This window comes from Thunnus albacares, chromosome 2 (assembly GCF_914725855.1).
Source record: "Thunnus albacares chromosome 2, fThuAlb1.1, whole genome shotgun sequence".
Classification (NCBI taxonomy): domain Eukaryota; kingdom Metazoa; phylum Chordata; class Actinopteri; order Scombriformes; family Scombridae; genus Thunnus; species Thunnus albacares.
In genome coordinates, this window is record NC_058107.1 from 27,907,053 (window position 1) to 27,924,934 (window position 17,882).

Consider the following 17,882-nt stretch of genomic DNA (forward strand, 5'->3'; position numbering starts at 1 on the left):
TGTTGGTACAGTTATTCATTGAAAATATGCATAACTGTGTCATCAAAACAAAATAAGAATTAAAGTACTACATCTATCTACCCATAATGTGATCCAGTTCCCCCTTGAGATCTTGTGGGTTCTCAGGGCAGGTGGATTTGCCAGAATACCTCCACAATGAGGTGTCCAGGCATCCAATTAAGATCCCTAAACCAACTTAACTGACTTGTTTCAATTCGAGACAAGCAATGGTTCCTCCATCTCCTTCCAGATGTTCAAACTCCTTACCCTGTCCCTGAAGGTGAGCCAAGAAACGCCTTTCTGCCGCTTGTATCCATCATCTCATTCTTTCAGTCTCTACCCCCAGTATCCTTGCGAGATAAAAAGGAATTTGCATTAATCCCCCTGTATCTACAGTTCAATAATCGATTTAAGCCTCCTTTTCAGCCAGCTTTCCCCAGGAGGATCAGCAGTGTGATACACCAACAAGAGCACTACCAGCCCCATGAGGGAGCCCACAGGCACTGTCCCAGGCCCCCAAGTAACACTGAAGAGGCGTGTCATCCAAGAGCCTTTTGAATCTGAGAGTGATTCTCATCCATCCCTGGCACCTTGCCCTGGGGAGCGCCACCAAAGATATGCAAAGATTGTTACAACTTTGCCTTCTCTACAGTGGGCATGTCTGTCCAGAAGTTTCCACTCAGTAATATCCCCAGTCGAGGTCAGGAGTCCTCCTCCCCCACTGAGAAGCCCTTACTTCTCCTTCCTGAGTCATCAAACAGTTTGCCAGAACCTCGTTGAGGCCAAACAGTCCACAAGTTCTTCATGAACTCCCAAAACTCCTTTCACATTCAAGTTTTGATTCTGCAACAACAGAAGCTGCAGTCCTCCTAGACTCCAGATTCTTGTCTGCTGATTCATGAGACCCTTGGGCAAACCAAGCCTGAAAAGCCTCCTCCAGCCCAGGGATCAAGTTCCCAAGGCACTGCAGTGCATAGAGGTGAATCCAATAATATCTATTTGGTATCTAGTTGGTTTCACTTCACGTCCTGTGCTAGCTTCGACTCCTTCCTCAACAGAAAGGTGCTCTTAAGAGCCAATTTTCATGGGTCAGCACACAATGGCCTCCTCCTTGGCCTGCCATCCACTTGGCAAAATACTAGACTCCTACACCTAAACTTTGAGGGGGCTGGCATTAGTCCTGTGTCATTTGTTGGGGTTGAGTCTTACCTGGCCAGCCTGCAACAAGACAAGGGACTTGCCTGCAAACTCCTGATCTAGTCCTGGCTACAGAGAGAGGCCCTGTATTCCATATTCCAGATGAGGTTTCCCTTCCCCAAAACACCAATTTATAGGGGTCTTTTTTGGGCTCTTGTTTGAGCCCTCACCAGGGACCAATTTGCCTTTGGAGACATGACCTGGGGTGCTGTCTCCAACAAGACAGTTATTTCAGTGTGCAAATAAGAGCTATCCATGCGTAGGTGTATACTTATTATTTAATGCTTTTATTGACTCAGTGGAAGCTGCAGTGCTTTTATGTAAGCCAAACTGAAGTTAGAGATGCATGTGACGGCACGAATTAATAACACTGTAAACAGGCTAAGTTACCTGGTTTGGCGTCCTTGCTGCAGGCTTGTCCTGGTGGTTGGCAAGGATGAGGAAAGGCAGTGTGCAGAGCTGTGGATGCTGCAGGGCCGAGTGGAGCTCGTTACGCGCCGCCTCGAGGTCCTCATCTGATGAGGCACTGTCCAGTACGAAGACTACACCCTGTGACCCCTGGTAGTAACGACTCCAGTATTTCTTGATGTTGTCGGCTCCTGCAGAAAGACATGATACCATTAAATGTGTCAACTTCTGGGAGGAGTCATTGTCAGAACTGATGTCACTGCTGTCATGTATCTCCTGGTGACAGAAACGCCAACAGCTCCTGTAATAGAATGCTATACGTCATCAAAAAATAATTATCTCGTAATTGTAAACTTTGCAAACAGGCGTGCTCCAATACAACCCATTTTATTTTTTTCCTAAATAAACTAAATAAATAATTAATATTGTTAGCAATAAATCTGAGTTTAGAATATATTATTATACATTAGAAACTATAGTGATAGATCCACTTTGGACAGTTATAAATACAGACCAGTCCTTTTGGCAGAAACATTTTTCTTCATTTCTATTAGTTCTTGGTCTAATTCATGTATTGCAATTTATGCATCACAGCATCTTGAATCTGACTGTAGATTTTCACTAACCATAACATGAAGATGTTTTCCAGGTAAACAGATGTAAAAAATTAAATTTCCAAGCAATTACTGCTGTAATGTTTGGAATTATGTTAATTCATCTGAGAAAAAACTAATCATGATGCATACAATTTCGAAAGTCAAACATCCACAGTATTTCCCTTGGTTTTGTGTGAAACCTAAACCACAGGGCATTGTGGTATGAAGATCCGACTTCCTCTTTTCAGCAGGTCCTCAACTCATTAATACAACACTGGAGTTATCTCTGAAGTTGTTACAGTAAATACACATATTCAGTGGATTATTTGGTCTATCTCAAGGTTACCCCAACATTGAGTTCACTGTGAACAACATCTGGTTCCTTTTTTGTGTGCTAATTTGGAGCAACAATGTCCACTCACAACAGTTTAGTTCATGGCAACTTCATTTGTTAGTGTAAGTAATTTGAGGAAGACTAACATGCTCACAAAATGAGCCAGTCGTGTCTGTTTCACCACAGCCTCCCTCTACTTCCACTGCTGGCCCATTCTTTCTCTTACTGACAGTGTGGGCAGTGCTTTTGAAGAGGAAATATTTTTTTATATAAAAAAGTTTACTAACATCCATTCCTATTATTCTCATGACAAATTCTTGTGTACTGTTTTCATTGTGAGGGGACTCAGGGTCAGCTTTGAAGGACTGGTAGATGCTAACCAAACTCCAACCACAGACTTGACCATAACCATAACTATTTCTCACCAGAAGCAAAACATTGCCATATGATTAGTAGAGCTTAATGGGGCCAGTTCATAGCCCCGGACTTTTTTCTGTCTGCTAATTTCAGTCCCCTGACAGTCGTCTGCAACCATGCCCCTGTCAAATAACAATCATTTCATACCGAATACACTGAACACCATCTTATAATCCAAAACTCAAAAAAGAATCAGTCTGTTATGTACTGGGGCTGCAGAACAAACTCTGGCTTAATGCCCTGTCTGCAGACTGTACACCAAGAGTACTCATCTGGATCTGGAAATGCTCATCTATTTAACATGCATATCTACAACCTTTCTTCCTTTTCCAAGCAGTAATCCCCCCCAAAAGACTTGGTTGTTCTTAAAGTCAGGAATGACTGCCCACTGACAGCTGCTGTTGTCACCCTCTTTTCATTGATGCTGACAAACTCACTCAGCACCACAAACCATGATATACTAGTCATATCCTCCATGTTACTCATGCTCCTTTAGTATTGGGACATCTTGCTCCTTTCTTGTTAATCTTGTTGTCCTCTTATTGGAATTCACTCTGACTGCCTGAAGACAAGCTGATCAAAGCTGCTGATTACTATGATTGAGGAAACTACAGATTTTCTACAGCCAACTTTGAAGCCAAAAGTGACTTTTTTTTAATATCAAAAGATAGGTTTAAGATGGCGTGTAAATTTCTATACAGAGGTAGAAACACCACACGTTTCATAAACATGTTATATGCAACAATGCTCAGTGTCTACAGCCATGCAGCCACTACAGCATCTCTGTGATGCTGTACGGTACAGCACTGCTTTGAGCTAAATAGTCACATTAACATGATAACATACTCACAATGATAACTCTAGCCTGTTTAGCAGGTATAATGTTCACCATCTTAAATTAGCATGTTTAGCATTTGCTTATCAGCACTAAACACACTTACACAGCAGAGGCTAACGGGAATGTCATTAGTTGTGCAAGTATTTGGTCATAAACAAAGTATTGGACAAACAGCAATGTTGACCTGATAATGGCCCTAGATGAAAGGTCACATGATAAAGGTCTGGCACTAAAGGAAAAGTGGATCACTAAAGTAATTACAATAAATTGTCCAGGAACCACGCATTTCTGTAAATAATCTATTGAGTAGATGTTCAGATATTTCACTGAAGAAGTGAAAAGTTTGACCTGCTGGTGGTGCTGGGGGAAAAGTCAGAGGATCACCAATTATCCTCTAGGTACCATGAATGTCTGTTCAAAATTTCATGGCAATCCATCCAATAGTCATCATTATATTACAGTCTGGACCATAGTGATGGAACAACCAACCAACCAACAGACATCGCCATCCCTACAGCCATGCCACTGACATGGCTATAAAATACTTCTGCCTTCTGCTCTTTCTTACACTTCATTAGTTGAATGCTGTCCTTTTCCTTTTTACATGTTGTCATACTAAATGTATGTTTTACATGCTAGCCAAACTCATCTGCACTGCATACAAACAACTACAAAGGGTCCTATCACATTGCATGTGCAAGTACATGCTTTTTATTTTAGAAAATGTACTTTCTCTGGTTAAAATTATGCTCCTCTGCTGAGGTTACTTCCTTTGCAATCTTGTGAACTGTTGTTTTGTTATTGTTGCTCATTGTAAGGTAATTGCCAAGAAGTGACGAAATGTGAGGCTGGTAAATGTTTAAACATCGCAAAGTTCTCGCAGTGACATTTACTTCCCTTCCCTTGTGGTCTCCCTCCCTTCTTTCTTTCCTCCCCCACTCTTTCTACTTACACCTCTCACTGGAGTGGAAAGCTATCAGACAAAGTGGTACTTGAGCGATTGACTAGGAAGTTTCTCTCATCTTTGCCTGGAAATGGTGGAATGTCCGTCACATCTCATTGGATCTCATTGGAAACTTCTGCCACCTATTGGTCTGACAGGAGGATTTCCAAACATGACATCATGATTCTTAGGAATTCTGGCAATCCTACCACATATCATTAATCAAAAAAGTGCACCAGTAAGACCTCATTCCTTTGATCGTTTTTCTCTCTTCCTTTCTACTTTTCTGCCCTTAAACACTTTTGTTTATCTCCCCCATATGCAGATAGTGATTACAAGAAATATGTCTTTCCACTTTTAGATTCTCAAAGCCAACAGCACTACACAAGAGGTAAAAACAGCATTTAAGTGAAAATCATGCCTCTTACAGACCCTGTCAAGTACTGCCTCATGAGTTGGATGACCTATTGCCTCCATTCACTATCTGGGTTTCGACTGTAAGAGTGGAAGAATAAATGACTATTCAAATCAACAATCTAACTGAATTATGAGCTACTGCTGTGCATAATAGTATGATATGGTTTTACACACAAAAACAACTTAAGTTAAACATTAAAAATTCGTAACATTACATCTACTCCTCCCTTTTTGAGAAATCCAGAATCTATGAATATGTAAATATTGTTAATTTCAAGGGTTAAACTGCTGGACACAAGATATCTCCTTCACTGTAAAGTCCATTCTCAGTGTACGTAAGCTGGAGGCTTCCAAACTAGTTGTGATGTCACAAAATCATCTTGTAGGTGTTAAACTCAGATTTAAAAAGGTACACAGAGAAACTTTTCTCCGTCAAATGAATGTGAAATTACCCTTCTAGTGTCAAACTCTGCGCCTACATTATTCTGCACAGTAAATGTAGTGAAGGGGGACTTTTGCGACTTGCGTTTCCCTGAATAGCTGCCTGCATCCTTTTGACTGTCTTGGACCTGATACATTTAGATGTTGGTTTAATGTGTAGGCGCAGAGAAGCTATCATGTTAGTAATGGCAAGAGAGCAAAAAATTCCAGTTAGCATGCAATATCATAAAACATTATCTTGTGGTTCCATTACATAATCATCTACTGAGGCTACCCTTGGCACAGGAAATTAGTATCTCTTGCTTTTCCAAGATGAATTTAATCCCTGTGTGCGTTGTTAAACATTTATACAATATGGTGCATCAGTTATGGGGTATTTTTTACTTCTGTACTGAGAGACTTAGGACTTACTTACTGTTTTACACCAGTGTGTGTGCGAGATTGTTAATTTGTTATTATATTAAAGTCCACTACAGCTGTCCTGGAACTAGCTCGACGTGACATATTCTTTACATATTTAACAATTTATTCATTCAAATAGAAGCAGTACACTGAACCAATAAATGTATACCACTGTGAAAGTGTTTAAGTGTAATTTAAAACTAACGACCATATTATTTGTAGTTGTAAATATGTAAATACTGTATGTGTTTTATTTCCGCTATTTAAGGAAATATTAATCCACGCTATAATTTCAGCAATTACGACAGTATTACACTACAGAAAAAACATGTGATGTCAGTCTGTGATGTCAGAGTAACTCTCTCTGGAATCAAATGGAGAGAAATATGATCTGAGAAAAAAAAACACATCACCAGCCAACCCAGCCCTCCCTCTCCCACTCAGCCAAGTGAGACTTTTTCAGCCCTGTGCAGCAGATGACAACAGGCAGAAACAAGGAGTTTAATTACTTATGCAATGCACCGCATACTATATATGAATGTATAACTTTTATGCATGGTTTGAGTTCTAGGAGACATGAATCTTAATGAAGGTATTGTATGTATGTAGATGTGTTAAGTGTTATTCTTTTTTGTTGTCAGAAAAGAAAATCACCGACCGTAAACTTCCGGATAGCGTTGTGTTTTTGAATTCATGTTATGTACACTACTGGACTGTAGCTGTAGTTGTTAACGTGTTATTAAAATGACGGCATGCCCAAACTCTACGATATGCAAGGCAGCTTTATTTATTTAACCTCCAGTATTATGTTTCTTTTTTCTTTTAAAAAAACTGAAGAATGAGACACTAAATGCAAATATGCATGAAATAGCAGCCAGTGCACCAGAAGCTAGAATAGTAGGGTTGGACATCTATGTATTTGTTGTGGTGTATTTGATCTGCTCTGATTGGACAAAGTTCAATTTTGTTCAGGGGTCGAGGAGTTTGGGTTCAGGGACATTTGATGACAACATTTTGAGACAAAAAACTATAATTCAATAATCCAATTGACATTCATTACATGTAATTTTAAATGGAACTAAGAAACAAGACCATATTTCACTGATCCAGGCATTCCTGCACTGGGTGCGTGTTGCTTATCAAAGTGATTACAAAATCTTACAGATTACTTTTAAAGCCCTGAAGTAATGTGTCTGACCTTTTAGTGCCCCTTTCTCCCTGAGATCCTCAGATGCTTCCCTTCTCATTGTTCCAAGATCTGAACTCAAACACAAAGTTGATACAGTCTTTGCTGTCAGGGCTCCTGGACTTTGAGGAGATCAGGGCAGCAAATGTTGTATCACTTTTAAAAACTCACCTTTACAAAATAGCATTTGATTGATTATATTCTTATTGTTCTAAGTTTTATCTGTCTTATTGTAAAGCACTCTTTACAAAAATTGTAACTATGTCTTATTGTAACTGTGTTGTTGAAAAGTCCAAGTGCATTATTATTATTGTCATTCCAAAAAGTGAAGGTCAAAACAAGTTGCGAAAATATGAAAAACAGTAAGATCTACGATTCTGTGGGAGTCATGATGTCAGTAGTGCTGGGAGAGAAGAGAATGAGAAAAACAGACATCTACTGGTTACACAAACACAAGTGGCAACAGTGTTTCCCTGATCAGGTTACTTCTTTTTATTTACCAAAGTGTGGCTATGAGTTAATAAACCAAACTCAGAGGCAAATGCCAGTAAAACATAAGAAAGCAATTATGCAGTAAAAATTAAATACAGACAGTCTTCTCCTTAAATTCAGATTCTTTTTCAGTTTAAGTGTTTACTGGTTAGTGTTTCTAAATTCATGAGCAAATTCAAACAGCATGAAATGGTCTACATTTCAGCCTACTACCCTATATTTCCATTTGGCCTCCATTAGGCTACTGTTGATAATTGCTCTGTTTGCTGTTGGGTATGAATGCAGGTATGGTTTCAGATTCACAAGAAGCTTGAACAACACTTTCTCATACATTTCTGCCTCCTATCCCTCGCCAGTTCTGGCCAGCTTTCACCTTGAAATAAATGCCAACATGTTGCTAATCAAGTCTTTCTTCACTCTTGGAAGTTGAAACACTGAAAGCAACCCTTTTTGATGTCTCCTTAACAAAAAACAGACAGTGTTTTTTTTTTTTTGTCTGAACAAAACAGCTACAATACAGTGATGGGAGGGAGTGCTGGGACTAGTGAGGGAGGCCTCTAGTAAAGTTTGCTTACTTCATTGAGGAATGAGCTGGGGCTGGAGTGAGGTTGAAAACACTTCAGCTGTTGATACTCCTATAACCTGCAGTCTCAGCAGTGTCTGTTTTGAAGTAAACAGTTCCTGTGTGAGGTCTAGCCTGAAACACATTCATTCCTCTCATTTATGCATATAATTGAGAACTGTAGTTTCCAGAAATGTGGTGCCTTTTTGTGATATAGAAGTGGTATTTTTGTCAGTTTTCATCACGTGCTGCTGTGATTGGCAGAGTTGAATATAGTTAAAGACAAGTACTGTGACTGGTTGAAAGCGTGTGATTCATCACCACACTTGTGCTATTAATATTCCACTTTACCCAGCCCTTTTGCACATATAGCCTGCTGTGCCGATATGCACAAAAATATCAAGTCCACATGGATACGTCCTTATTGTCCTTGGACACTTGTCCTCACACTTTGCAATTAAAATGTCAAAATAGACTGCTTGCTGTCCTTGAAGGGTTTTTTTTTAGAAATCTTAACTTCAAAAGTTGGTTTGGCTATTGCACTGTAAAGGTATTAATGGTTTGTCCCTTATAGTATCTGTGATGGACCATTCACCCAGTATCAAAAATCCCAAACATCAAACAGGGAAATATCCTTGAACAAGGCCTCAATAGAGATCAGTTACACAGCTGTCCTCAGAACTCCAAAATCAGAACAGTATGTGACTGCCAGCACCATATTTAAACCCGAATGACAATTTACAAATTATTTCAGTTTTGGTTGGGTCTTTTCCTATGCAAAGGAAAAGCTTCCCTGCCTCACTCAGTAACACACACTGTGGTCCCACTTGATAGTAATAAGAACCACATTGAGTCTGTGATGACTACGATGTGGTTTTGGTTTTGAGACGTGCTCACATATCTCCTATGGCTGTTGGTGGTCATAGACAACTGGTCCTGTGAGTGTTCTGTGATGTTCTTGCATCTTCCAAGATATGACACGGTATTTAACCCAAACGTGAGTCCAAATTTGCACAATGGTTAAATTCAATCACATTACCTCAGGTGCATCACAGGTGTAAGTTCATCCGTTTTGTCATATCTGTATGTACACACACATTCTCATCTACAAACAAAAGCACATCCATCTTTAAATTGACACATTTAAGCGAACATCTTTCTATAAATAGTCTGATTTCTAGTACATTGTGAATAGAGCAAAGAATAGGAAAGCCTGTTGTTGACTGTGTTTAAACAAGAATACTGCATGTGCAAATATCTACATCCAATCTAAAGCCTCAACTCTTTACCACAGCCACAACACTAAAGAACAACAGCAATGAGTGGTGATTATTAGGACCACTTCTTCATCAGCTGTCATCGCGTGGCATGAATGCACACTGTGAAATGGCCTGTCTAGACTTGACGTCATGTCACCGTCCAGACATATACACACACACACATTCACACAAACTCATACACACACACTTAATAGATTCCTCCCTGTGTCCCCGGAGGTGCCCTTCCCACCTAATCCCCATACCTGGCACCAGCTGAGTAGCAAATGCTTGCCAGACTAAAGATTGCCAGATACAAAATTCCCAATGTCAACCAAATAAAAACACTTAATTACACTTTATTCAGATGAGCGTTAAGAGGTTTCATGTTACAATGTTGCTACCCAGTTTTGCTGCAGTGACGCTACCCTGTGATAAAATGAATAACATGTCCATCTCTTCATGCTGGAGCAAAAATGCTAAATTCTCTCTGGGTATTTGTTCAATTCCTTTCTAATTGCTTTTAAGTGAGTAAGTAATACAATGTGTCATGCAGGTGACATCACCATGCTGTGTCAGTGTCACACTTAAAGAGATAGAGCACAAGATCATTTCAACCCCTTCTTCAATACTGGCTACTAACTGAATGTGTGTTTAGATGGGCTCATTACATTTACTTGCATATAAGAAACGAGGTCATTGGGGAGATCATGTTCAGATTAGAGAAAGTGTTTATATTACAATACGCTGCAGTAACCTGCTTATTGTAAAACTGTTTAACAGCCATCAGATTTCTCTCCAGACTTTTTACTACCATATTTTTTATTATACATTTTAAATGCATTAGTAAAATGTGGCACAGCAGCCTTTTCTGAGCATTTGACCGACGGCTCTGACAAAGGACTCTTTAGTAAGAGACCACACAGTTTGCCTTTTAGTGTGCACATGTGTCTGAATTTTACAAATAATCTGCTGTTCAGCTGTGAAAAACAACATATTTAGATATATTTATTTCAGTTTCAGCTTCAGTCAGACTTTGGCTTTAATTATTTTGTCCTTTCATCCTGCCACACTGCTGTCAAAATGATACTTTCCCTGCTTGAAATTTTTGTCATGCACATGCACACATGTAGGAACCCATTTAGAAAACCTGTTATCCTTTCACATGCCCAATAAATCAGGTTTCTCTTGTAAAAATCGTGCTGTATTAACCAAGTTTCTGTAAATCCTTTACTCCGATGACAGGAAACAGGTTTCTCATTTTCATAATATTTAAGAAATCAGGGCATTGCAGAGAGCTGCCAATAACTAGGTTACTTAGACACATCAAATGACAAGACAGAAAAGTCCTGTCTGGTAATGATAGTGAGGTTGTGTGCTTTATCAAGGACAGACAATGTGTTCGAATCAATAAGTACGGAGAGCTTGACAGAGGGAGTGAAGATTGAAAGAGAGGCAAAAAGAGACACAAAGATAGAACAAATAATAGGACGAATACTAGGACAATCTGGAAGCAATGGTAAAGAGAAGAGGAGACGGGAGACATAAAGGAAAGGAAGAAAACAGAGACAAAAGCCAGAGTTGAAGATGAGAAAGAGAACAAAATGAAAACAAGACGGCAGGGACTTCAGTGACAAATGCATGAGTGAGACACACGTATATAGCTCGGTCTAAATCATTACAGGCATCAAACAACAGGGTTTCCTGCACATAAGCTGCTTTGTGCCTCTGGTTTAATAGACAGCTTGCGCTCATGACAATCTGGCCCGGCGCATTCAAGGCAGGGAGAGTTAAAAATGTATTACCAGGCTTAGCAACAACTCAAGTTACAGTTGTAAGTCACCTACACTTACATGTCAGGATGTCCCAATCTAGTTTTTCTTGATCCTAATCCGAGTCCTTTAATATTGGGTATCTGCTGACACCATGTCCGATTTGATACTTATATTTACATAGCAGCAGAGACGCATTGAAATAACAGGTATGACCTTCCAAATTAATTTAATCTAAAAATACTGAAGATCCAGGTTCAAAACTATAAAATTATCTTAAATAATTGACATGATATGGATGAAAGTTTAACTGAACCCCTAAATTTGACGTGATGCGAACTGCTAGAAAAACGACATATCACCCCGTTGGATTTGTTGGAACCATGGAAACACTCTAAGTACAGACATTGGCTTGCAGAGAGCACACAAACCTGACAACAGCTCACTTTAATTTTGGCCTGTCATCAAGTTACTCACAAAATTTATGTTAATTAGCAACAGCTGATATGATCTGTCAGCCTACAACACAGTAAGAGTTTAGGGCTGCACAATATTGGAAAAATCTGACATTTTGATATCTCTTTTTCTGAAATATATATATTGCCATATGAAAAATACAGGAAATTTCACCAGATACATGCAGTGTGTTATTCATGTACAGATATACAATTAACAATCATAATTTTCATCATTTGGGTACTTTAAAAGTCTATCCTCTTCTAACAAAACAAAACCTCCCTCCTTCTTCTACCACACTTGGTTCAGCCCTCTGCCACCCCTCCAGAAATCAGCTTGGACTCTTCCACTTTCGGTTTCACATACACAACTCTGACGCCACATTGACAAGTGGAGAGAGAATAGGTGAAGAGGTATTTGGGAAAAACAACACGTTTCTTAATAAACTTAGGAATGGACTTGTGTCTCACATTTGTGTTATTTACATGTAATCTACCATTTCTTACTATGTTCAAATGTATGCTTAATTTGCGTGGTGGAAGATAAACAGGCCTCGGCTGAGGATGGTAAAACTCTCATACTCAAGCAACAAACAGATTTATCTATATGCTGGCAAGATGTAAGTACAGACAAATCTGGATTAGGGGTGTCCGTGTCGGTTAATTTTGCTTTCAATAGACTAACACCTATTAACCGGTAATTAACTGGTTAATTTTTTAGAAAAGTTGTGTATGTAGCTTTCGTTTGTGAGAGCTGTCCAGCAGTTGCTGGTAAGAGTTAGCTTGTCTGCCCTGGTTAGCTTGACTTTCAGCTCATCCTTCTTCACCTCAAAGTGTTTTCAATGCGTTTTGTCACATTAGCTCTCGATGGCAAACGCTGTAAACACACCTGTCACCTGCCCTGCATGGTGCTGTTAAATCAGAAACACTGCAGCTACACCTCACCTTATCTTTATACAGTCTATGGGCTACACACAGCACACAGCCGTGCATGACTATGCTAACAATGCTAGCCATGCTAATTAGCTGCTGTGGTTAACTGATTAATGGTTAGTTTGCTATGTGCTCTGGTGAAGGGGTGCACTTGATCTGTTTATCAAACAACCAAAAAAGGCTCATTTTCAGGTTGTGGTAGGCAACTTGTGGGGCCTGCTTTGGTTGTTTGATAAATTGATGAAGAGCACTCCTTCACCAGTGCACATTGGGAATTGATCAAACTGTTTATCCTAGAACCCTTAAATCAGACTAAATTATGTAATACCAGACAGACTTTTCTTTTAGATTAGTCATGGAAAATGAGAACCTTGCGAGGTTTCCTTTTGGATCAAGCAGCAAAAAAGTTGTAGCATGATGTGTTTGAGTTAATTTGCCTTACTTGATATTGCGCGTCCTGCAATGTGACTACTGCACATGCTCACATTGCAATGTCGATGCTGAAACAATATATTGTGCAGCCCTAGTAGAGTATAGTAATGAAAAGATCTACATTTGATCGGCTTTATATACTTATCCTTTAAAATATGCCTGGATCAGCCTTGATACTGATCCTTGGGATCAGCTGGGTACTTCTTTATTTATATGGATTAATAGCTTGCAACATTTTCATGACAGAGGAGACCTGGCTCATAAGCCAACTCTTAGTGCCATGTTACGATCTCTCCCTGCTCTTTGCTGTATGCAAGATTTCTCTGCGTGCCAAAGGTGTTGACCTTAACACTCGCTTGTCTCCCATGTGCCCTCTTCCTGTTCAACTTAAACCACTTATGTCTCCCAGATGAAATGGGTTGAGAAATAATCAGGCTTATCCTGCCAAGCAAACAGCAAAGACAGAGTAACTACATAAAAAAAGAGTTAAGGCTAGAACTTTAGTAAGGAAGGATTACATGTAGTTTTAACTGCAAATACTAACAAATAGTTAATTTCAGCATCAGCATTTGTGTCTTAAATGTTCTTTTCAACCTCCTGCATTTAAGTTCATCTGCCTATGCAAGACTTGCTTTACATTTCTTAGTGCAAAGGAAGAATACTTAATTGACATTCACTGGGTTTTCCGGTGGGAGGGGAAGGAAATACATGGGAAGTGCTTCACGCTTCTCAACAAGCGCTTCGCCCCTTGCCTTAGTCAAGGCTGAGTGAAGAGAACAAGCCACAAAGGTATTGTGTAAAACAAGTTTTTGGGGTCAGGAATACTGATGTTTGTGCGTCACATCTTGTATCATTTTTCTGCATCATTGATGCAGTGCAAAATAACATAAAACTAAACCAGGCATGTTTGCTTGTTTTAAAGCCATAGGGAAAGGGGGGAAAATGAATGCTAAAAAATGGGAAGTGTTGAGTAAGTCACAAACAGAGCAGAAAGGGGCTGCTTTAATAAGAACAGGATCGGAAAAGGCTCATTATGAAAACTGACCAGTGGAACATTATGCAAGAGCATCAACTCTCAAGACTCCACATTTACGTCATATACATTTGGAACAAGAACAGTACACCTTCACTCAGCCAAACAAAAAAGGGTTGCATGTCAACATTTCACCTCAAACTAAATCTGCTACTGCAATCCAAATAAAAACTAGTAAGCAGAGGCATCAAAACATCATGTGCTTGTTTTTACCCTCTGCAACTCATCCATAACGGATGGCACCATAAATCGCTCAAATTCTTTTGCTCTGTGTCTGTTTAGCAGGGGAGTAAGGGTCCAGGCAGGGGGGCAAAGAGAAAAAGAGAACAGATTTCATCATCCTTTGCTGTGGTGGCAGCCTACACTAACTTCTCTAAATCAAACGTGTCATCCGTGGGACCAGTGTTTTTCCAACCACAATAATGTCCCACCAGACTGGCTTTGACCCAATCCAGAAAAACCTCTTTTGAAAACCCCCTAATGCGCTCTGTCCAAATTTGGTAGCACTCTCGTTGGTGGTCCCCCGGTGCCTCTTTGTGTGTGTGTTAGTGTGTGTGTCTGTGCGTGTATGTTTTTCATCTTTTCAGGAGGCTAGGTTGGGTGAGCCTTCAAAATATGCACTGCACCTGTCAAGTGCCTAGTGTGCAGAAAACATAAATTATTTTAACTCTCAACAAAACAATACATTTTCTTGTGCCACTGAGTTGCTTGCAGGAGGAGGGATAGCACTGATTTATCCCTCTCTTAAGGCTCCCTTTAAGGACTGGAGGCCTCCCATTGCATTTGTTATGTTTATGTATCTCCACCTCAAGATCCCTCATCTGTGCTTATTAAACGGCTTCCTCGAGTGCTGAACATTTCCAGGAATAACAGTGTGCAGACTGTACAGCCACTTTAAAAAACATTAACAGGTCTGACGTCTGTACACAAATGTCAGTCCATGACCGAAAGGTGTGATGCTACTGGAGGTAAAAACAAACATGCTTTTGCATCCTTTGCTTACACTGTTTTGTGTAAGCAGTTAATATTGAGAGATGAGATTAAATGAGATATAAAACAGGTGTTATCAAGTAAAAGGGGAAACATGTTTTTAAAAAGGCAAATCTGCACATTCAGATTTGTGATGTTACCAAAACAACCCATGCACATACTTGAAGAAAGAAGATACTGTGAGAATTTTATGGTTATAAACCCATGAAAATCAGTATTGACTATTAGTAACTAGTACTAAACACTGAACAACTGCAGGAGAAAAATCTCAAATAATGTTTTTAAAGCTTGTATTGTTTAAGTGTTATTCATTAGAAAGAATAAGCCTATGTTACCATGGAACTGGCCATATCAGTGATCAAGTTTTGAGTCCTAAAACCTGGAGTTAAGTTACCTTTTTTAAGCCACAAGGCCTCTGCTAAAAATTATTAAAAAGTTAGCATACATTAATTGATTGTGCTCAATAGAGATTTTTCTTTTTATCTTGTCAAATAAAATAAACCATTAAAATCTATGTGTTATAAGTTTGATATGATGACATATGTCCGAATAAAGAATAGAAATTGCAAAGAAATGGCACATCAATACCCTAGTACTTGCGACTGTTTTCAAATAAATACTTCACTGTATATTCAAAGAGTGGTTATTGCTTTTTTTCCCCTCAACCGTAGTGCCTTTGATGCAGTTTTCCAGTGTAAAACCACATGTAGAAAACCAATTAAATTATCTTGAGGCTGCAGCCAATGAACCTGCAAATATCTGGTTTGACCCACAAGAAAACGTCATTGCTAGACCACTCTATTTCAACAAACACAGACTCACCCACAAATTGTCATTGTGAGTTTCACCCAGCAAAAGAGGAAATTGTAAAATTCAAATTCTTAAAGCTTGTACACCAAGGCTGCTCATGTGTTTCTTACCTCCAAGCTCTTTTACATTCAAGATGGCATTTGGAAATGGCACTGCTTTGATGCTGAAACCTGAGAGGAGAAAAATGAGAGTCCATCAGTGAAATGACAAAGAAATTTTTACGTGTATCTGAGTTTGTGTGTGTATGTGTGGACAGCACGTGTTAGGAGTGATGAGAGTCAACTTTTAGGAATGTTGGCTGGATTGCCTTTCAATAGTGAGAAAATGGCAAAAAAAAATGGACTTAAGAAATCTACTTTATCATTTAGTTTCCCTGGGATATTTAGTGAACCTTTTCCAAACCACCAGCTGATGAACACAAAGAGCACTGACAACATATTTGTGTTGTAAAAAAGAAAGAAAAGAACACTTTGTGTGGTCTGGGTTAGCAAAACAGAAAAACAAGAAAAGCTAAACAGAATAGTGTTTTGTTCCATGTTGGAGCTGGTGGAGAATAAGTTAATGTCTAAAGTGCTACCATGTATTATGTGGTTTGTTTCTGTGGTTGCATACAGTGGGAAATAATAAAGAAACCCACTGACAAAAGACATTTAATGTTGTTCAAATTATGCTAAATTGTCTTGGTGGGAATTTCTTTCTTGGTAACATTCACAAACAGGAGGAGAGATAGGAGAGAAAACCGATTATGATTTTCTAAACATTTGAATGAACTGCTAAATGTGGCTTTTAAGCACATTATAACATTCCAAAATCATGGAGTAAGAAGTGGGAGAAACCACAGGACACTTCCCCATTGTTCGTAATGATCTTTTCTGTAGATGTTGGCAGATAGAGACAGTGCTGACAGCTAAATCTAATTTCAGAGAAGTTAAGGAGACACGTGACCTGAAGACAAGATGGCTGCATAGCTCTGTTGCTCTTGCCCCATCTTTCCCAAATCATCTAATTAAACATATTAGTTCAACATTTTTCTGAACACGAACATTCAATAATGCAGTCAGAGAAAACAAACAACTGTGGCATCCAAGCAAACCAACACTAATTTGAGTTAAACATCAAGCAAATCCAACAGTGGTATGGAGGATAAAGTATTAAGTACGATCAAGCTAACCATGGCCGAACAGCGTCAGTGTATGGAATCCAAGTTCACAGAATTGAATGATACACTTGACAAAATGCATCACAACATCTCTATCTGCACAAAGGATGTGTCTTTACAACAATCATACACTTCCATTCTTTCTAAGCATATGGACACCACAGAGAAGACCAGTACTGACAACAGGTGTAAGATAGGGATGCATGATATTGGATTTTTTGCAGATATTCGATATGCCGATATTTCCAACTATGGCCGATTGCCGATGCCGATATATGCACATATTTTTTTCCAGATGGCTGAGGAGACTATTATGCATGCCAACACAGATTGTACTAAGTATGATCAATAAAGACAATATATGAAGGAAGAATTTAGGAAGCCTTAAAACTTTAATGAACCTGCCAAATTGGTGGAGCAATGGAGTTTTCATTGAGTTCATTAGACAGACAGGATTAATGTGTAGGATTTAATCTCGGGTCCACACTCCGGAGCAGAAGGTGGCGGTAATGCACCTAATACGCTGGTTGCCAATTGCCATTATAAACCAAAAAGATTTTTTTTTCCAAACAGAGTGGTACATCCTGTCAGCCGAGGTGTTTCCTATCTGTGCAGCCGAACTTAGCAGCACCTCAACTGACGCCTGGATGCATGAACCTCAGCAGTGCGTGTGCATCGCTGAACTGCTGCGTCTCTCACGCTTGCAGCGTCCACGCTGGAAGCGTGTCTGCTGCCGCGCTTCTGCCACTGGCAACACTAACTTTCTCGTTTTCCCTGTCTATTTCTGCTGAGAACCACACACGTCATGC

General features: G+C 39.4%; 1 protein-coding gene across 4 annotated transcripts in view; it reads right to left on the bottom strand.

Annotated features, from left to right (window-relative positions):
• The window catches only part of arl15a (ADP-ribosylation factor-like 15a), a 122,096-nt gene that overhangs the window by 56,674 nt on the left and 47,540 nt on the right, over nt 1-17,882 (bottom strand). For all 4 annotated transcript variants that reach the window (XM_044376558.1, XM_044376549.1, XM_044376567.1 and 1 more), the window contains exons 3-4: nt 16,025-16,084; nt 1,588-1,796 (exon numbers count right to left, since the gene is read on the bottom strand). In XM_044376558.1, the coding sequence (XP_044232493.1) occupies nt 1,588-1,796; nt 16,025-16,084 (269 nt within the window). The remainder of the gene's footprint in view (nt 1-1,587; nt 1,797-16,024; nt 16,085-17,882) is intronic.